The sequence below is a fragment of the Trachurus trachurus genome (assembly GCF_905171665.1).
Source record: "Trachurus trachurus genome assembly, chromosome: 4".
NCBI lineage: Eukaryota > Metazoa > Chordata > Actinopteri > Carangiformes > Carangidae > Trachurus > Trachurus trachurus.
In genome coordinates this window covers 13,585,568-13,591,623 of record NC_139898.1, presented here as the reverse complement: position 1 = coordinate 13,591,623, position 6,056 = coordinate 13,585,568, and the positions used below count along the sequence as shown (strand labels likewise).

Here is a 6,056-nt window from a genome sequence, read left to right as displayed (position 1 = left end):
TTAAGTTTACAGTCACTATGAATACATGCTGTATCTGCAGTTAATGCCTTATGGTTTTAGAGTCATGAAAACAGAGGCATATTCAATTATTTTATTAAACCCTGTGTGCTGGGTTAAATCATTTTTACAGTGCTGCTAATGAAACATACTGTCCTGCACACAATAGAAACCAGAAGCTGAAACCCAGAGCAACCTTCACTGACTGATAGTAAAATCCCTTTTTCCTCAGTATCTCTTTGATCTAGGAGCATGTATGGGTTCAGGCCTCATCCTATGTTGTGTGAACTGTTCTGTGTTGAGTCTATAGCCAAATCAATGAGATACATGTAAGCCAAAGGGAATCAGCTTTGGAATGCTGCTGTAACTGTGTTGTATTAAAACACGGCCATAATGTTTCATCGTCATCTCAGCAGGACTGATCTTCTTACCTCACTCTCTGCTAATCAGGAACAAATCTTTGTGCCTTAATCTACGGCCCCCGCACCCCTCCGCCCATCTCATTAGATTAACAAAATGACATGCACATATGAACACACACACACACACATACACAAAGACAGCTCATGACCTCAATCTTACTCCCCTCAAAAAGTAGTTAATTGGAATTGTGTTGTATGTATGTGATTTGGTTGAATATAATTGTTTTATAATTGTTTGTTTTTTACAGTATTGTGGATGGCAGGAAAAGCATAATTACATTTACCTGATTGTGTTACACAAGTAATATGTCTGTGTAGGAGTTGTATGTGTGTGAACTGCACGCTTGTGTGTGTGTGTGTGTGTGTGTGTGTGTGTGTGTGTGTGTGTGTGTGTGTGTGTGTGTGTGTGTGTGTGTGTGTGTGTGTGTGTGTGTGTGTGTGTGTGTGTGTGTGTGTGTGTGTGTGTGTGTGTCTGTGTGTGTGTGTGTGTGTGTACCACAAACATATGCAACCAAATTAAAGCCTTAAAGCTGGTGAATTGAAGAGGATTTGATGCAGAGACCAATTCATGGGAATTAAGCAAATTAGGTCTCCAATTAGCTGCCGACATTGAATAGGAAGATTTGGTGAGCAAAAATTAATTAGATGGATTTGTCATTGTTCTAATGAACATAACCAGAAAATAACTGTTGTGAATAACGCCCTCTCTTTCCCCCTCTCTGTCTCTTAAGCTTTATCCCTCTGACATATTGTTTGTCTATTCAGAATCTAATTTCATGTCAAATATTGCCTTATTCAAATATTCAATAATTTGCAAATAAGAAGCCCACATGAGCTGAGACAAACAAACTTCAGAAAAGTCAATGTATGACCTAATCCTCTTTGGCTGGAGCACTGGGGACGTAAATGCCAACCTTTGCAAGTCAGAGAGAAATTTCACTATTGATGTAAAAGCTGGACAGGTACAAAATTGACTTGATTCTTATACTGGCAATATTTCTGAGTCATAATACAACTAAACCGTTCATGCTTTAGAGACAGTTTCATTTATTGCTTTTAGGGTGTATGTATGTCCTTCAAAAAAATGTTACTTGATCCATGCTGTATCCATTTTGAGTGTAATTTTCTGTTAAGTATGAACTAATATGAATATATCTTTAACTATTCTTTTTGCTGTACATTTCTGTAATGGCTGCTTTATGCATACAAATCTGACTCATTCCTTAAAAAAGCCCCTCCCACCTCTCTCCAATAAATCAGCGTCCCCTCACCTCCCTCTCTCTCTCTCCCTCTGGCTCCTTCCCTTTCCTCTGCTGCCTTCATCCCCGGCCTCCTGTGGTCCCCCTCTTTCTGCAGCAGCGGTTACAGATTACACTGTGTGATAAGCTTCCTATTTCTTGATACTATTTGGGATTCCTCAGATTATCTGGCCTCATATCCCTGGGAGTCGGCTTTGGGAAGCCTGATTTTAGGCTCTTAAGGCAGAAGATTTTGCATCCCGACAGCTTTGACTAATTAGCATCTAATACCAAGTGGTATTTTAGCATTGGGCTCACTTTTAATTCTATCTACACACACGCACAGGCCAATGCATGCACATGCGTGCACGCACACACACACACACACACACACCCACACACACCTGAGGCATCTGATGAAAAAACATCAGTTAAATTCAATATGATTTAATGAGATTAAAACAAAACACTGTATTATATTTCTGGTGTTCTAAAAACATTCAAAAATACAAATTAAAGATGTGCAATACATTTAAAATATTTGTACATTTTATTCAATCATTGAATGCACTAAAAACATTTTGTCCTTACTTACAAAGGTGAACATAATGTTGTAATGCCCAACTTCATATCAATTATCACCTAATGATATAATTATAAGCAAAAATGTGCTAAAATGTCTCTTTTATCCAATAGTAACACAGGCCCAAACTGAGTGCAGGATTCCTCAGATATATAAACTGTTCACTCTCAGGGTAGAGAGGCATGCAGGCCCGGGTAGAAGCCCACTTGTGGCTGCACACGGGACCAAGGCCAGTAGAGTCTGGGTGCCAGACAGGACAGAGGGAGCACTGGGGCCTGAGGACAGCACCAACAGGCGGTTCTGTGAGGCCGGGTGAGGGAAGGGTGGTATGGAGAGCTCACAGCGGAGAGGGGGAGTTGTCCTGCAACCCTACGAACCCTTCGCCGTGCCCTCCGGCAGTGATAGTCCCCGTTGGAAAAGTCCTGATAGTTTGATGGGTGAATCGCCCAGAAGTGGCCTTTACCATTGTCACTGCGACCTGCTTTGATGAAGCAATCGTTCAGAGACAAGTTGTGACGAACGCTGTTCCTCCAGTTTTTATCCTGTTGAAGCAAGGAAAGAAATATTGTTAGGCCAAGAGCAAAACCTTGAATTAAGTAAGAGTTAAACGGTGGGTGACCCTGTTCAAAAATTAACATAGGTGGCTGCTAAGTATCACTGATCCTCCTCAGGATGTCACCTCGTCCTGTAGTTGGCAGGATGCGCGATAGCGTGTCAAGACCATATATGATCACAGTAAGACACGACACCCTCAGTTACCTTTTTAGCACGTCAAACCAGTGATCAACTTTAATCCACTAGGCTACGTCCAATCTGTTGTAGCACCTGGTAAAGGCACAGGCAGTTTGCAACCTAGCAACAGGATTACTTTATTTGTGAATTCGCCAACAAGAAGATCATCTAGTGTCCCTGTGAGCACCTAATTGCCTAACCACTCAGACAGATTACCTGCCAAGTAGGTCACATCATTTGTGAAAATGGCTGCCACATTATTTTTCAGCAACCGAATCAAACATGACAATGAAGACTTGGATGAACACGAGTTCTCATTATCTGTCCCAAGAAAGCCTCACCAGTAGCTGTGCGGACGAGTTAACAAAGTCAACAAAAGATTCATTTCAGAGTTCTCCCGCAAACACTAACCACCTGTTTTCATGTCTGTTGTTTTGCAGCTTCGCCTTGTTACTCAATTGGACTTTCTAAACATCCTCCGTCACTAGCACAGCCATTTTCTGACAGTGTCATATGCTGACCTCTGCTTTTCTGGTAAATAGGAATACATGAGAGCACAGACGTGTACGTACCTTACTCTTGAAGTAAGGGTAGTGGTCCATGATCCACTGGTAGATGTCACATAGCAGTAGTTTCTTCTGCTCGGATGCCAGGATTGCCCTGGAGATGAGTGCGATGTACGACTGGTTGGGTTTGTCCGACTTGTCCGGTTCGCTGCTGACAGACATGGTGGTGGTCACTTCCTCCTCCCCCTCTGGTTGTTGGTCTTCATCCCCCTCCTCTTCTTTGACTTTCCTCTCTTCGGTGTCTACCGCTGACCTCTGTAGCTGCGTCTCGTGTATCTCAGAGCGAATCCCCACCTCTTCGGGTTTAGGATTCTGATGATTTAGCATGTTGTTCGCTGTCTCCTCTTCTGTACGACTTCCTGTCGCTTCTTCTTTAGAACCTTTGACTCCTTTATTGAACAGAAGGTAGTCAATAGTGAAGCTCAGTCCCAGCCTTTCTCTGACGCCGGTGTGGCTGCTCTTGTCCTCCATTGTCATTTCTGAATTAAGATATCTCAGACTCATCAAAGAGGTTTTATTGGTTCCAAACTGACTGTTGAATAGTAGAAAAATGGAAAGCGTTTCTCTCAGAAGTCTTCTCAGAACTGTGTGGCTGAGTTTCACAGCATGGCTATTTTCTTTTAAAATCAGGACCCTTCATAAACTAAATCTCTCAATGACACTCACGTGTTTCGCCGAAGTCTAACAGTTGACTCGATCACAGATAAAGATGAGCCTCTCAACTGTTGTTAACCCTGATACGCTGATGAGCGACACTACCTCAACCTGTGGAAATGACGTCAGTCTTGAAGACTAAATAGGCTCTCTTTGTTTGCCAACGAAGTGTAATTAAACGTTTTCGCCGCCCTGACAACTCTGCACTGAACCAAACGTCCCTCGCAAGATCCAACTGCCTATTGCTCCTGAATCAAAGTGCTTTGCAGTTGTTAAGGTGTCTCTATTTATATGACTGTGAATTTATCCCTCACAGAAAGGGGCAAAGAAGGCACAGGGGTGGTCCAGGTAGGGGGTCTCAATTGAGGCGGATTATTTTTATTAACCTACGCAAATCTTTGTAATTACGGGAGATTAAACACTCAAGATTTAGTAAGACATGGTGTGCAGAGGATGGATGCTGTAGAATCAAAGGCCTTTTAGATGCCAGTTTTATCCTGTTAAAGTTGTTTTGTCCATTGAGATGCTGTCCAAAGAATTACTTTAGTTACCACAGTGCAGTAATTAATGAGTCGAATTTAATGTAATGGAGAAAAAAACAAAAACACAGATTCACATTAAGTCACACAGTAACCATGACTAAAGAGAACAAAATTCATTTCTGGTTCATATTAACTTTAAAAAAACAAATTGTGCCAACCATGACCTTCATTCAAATTCTTGCAGGCAATCATTACAAATAAGAAATACAATGAGTTTTTGTTTGTTTTTTCATTTACAATGTAATAGGTCTGCACAAAATAGTTTATTTCTGCTTGTGAATGAATTCACCAAATGTAGTCTTGCACATTTTTCAAGAATCTCCTCACAGGTTAAGTCCTGATACTGTGTGTTTAATAATTGTGTATTGTAGCATATTGTCATCTTTAATAGTTAGGGTTGGGGTATTTTGGTTCATTTTTTATTTTGAAGAATGATTATTGCCTATAGTGCTCTTTAATTATGAGTCACATCATTTAAGGGTAGTATGGAGGAATATTTGATCAAACTTTAAAACTCTAAAAAAAAAAGATCATTTCTGTTTTTTGTGGTTTACATTTAAATACAGTGCATTTTGTTTGTTTTTGTTGTTTATATTATCATATCAAACATACATTTCAAACTGTGACATAAATTCTACCTTTACACTCATATGATACAACTGGAATTTAAAAACTGAAATGATCAAGATTAATCAAGGTAAGATTAATGCTTTTAATTGAAAAAAAAAAAAAAACTAAGTGTCATTTCAAGTTTTATGAAGCTTACCAAAACATCCTACCCATCTTAAAACATAGCCACTTCCCCATATAGATAGTTAGATAGATAGGCTAAGTCTATTACAGACTCAGGTCCATTAGCCTATAAAAATAAATAGGCTATATATAAACTGCCTTAATTTGCTCACATATTCTGCATCTTCTTCTAACTATTTAGAAAAGCAGTATCATACTGACAATATTGAAATTAGAAATGTGTCAAAAGTCCTATGTTTTATCTTAAAGTCTGGGATCTGAAACAAACAAGTTTTTACTGGGGGAGGGCTGTAATATGAACTGTCGATAGGTGGGTATTGTCTCCACAGTGGTTATCATGTCAGTTAAGTAACAGGAATGATTCAGTGTCTAGATGGATCTGCTTTATTCTGCATTCAGAGCGCATGAATTAACAGTTAGGTCAAATCATGGACCATATTGCCCTCTTCTGTTTAAATAATGGAACATGAAATGCATGCACATCACAGAGCACTATGCTGCCTTTACATTAGCAAGCTTTTGAATTGTTATCAACTGTATTAGTCCATATGCAGACTTTTGCTATACAG

At 39.9% G+C, this 6,056-nt stretch overlaps 1 protein-coding gene across 1 annotated transcript; it reads right to left on the bottom strand.

The window, feature by feature from the left end:
- Nucleotides 1-2,407: 2,407 nt before the first annotated feature.
- On the bottom strand, nucleotides 2,408-4,042 carry foxq2 (forkhead box Q2; the record flags this gene model as incomplete). The annotated part of the gene is made up of 2 exons (XM_083970091.1): nucleotides 2,408-2,782; nucleotides 3,545-4,042. The coding sequence occupies 2 exons, from the start codon at nucleotides 4,040-4,042 to the stop codon at nucleotides 2,408-2,410; spliced, it is 873 nt and encodes a 290-aa protein (XP_083826217.1).
- Between the last annotated feature and the right edge of the window lie 2,014 nt (nucleotides 4,043-6,056).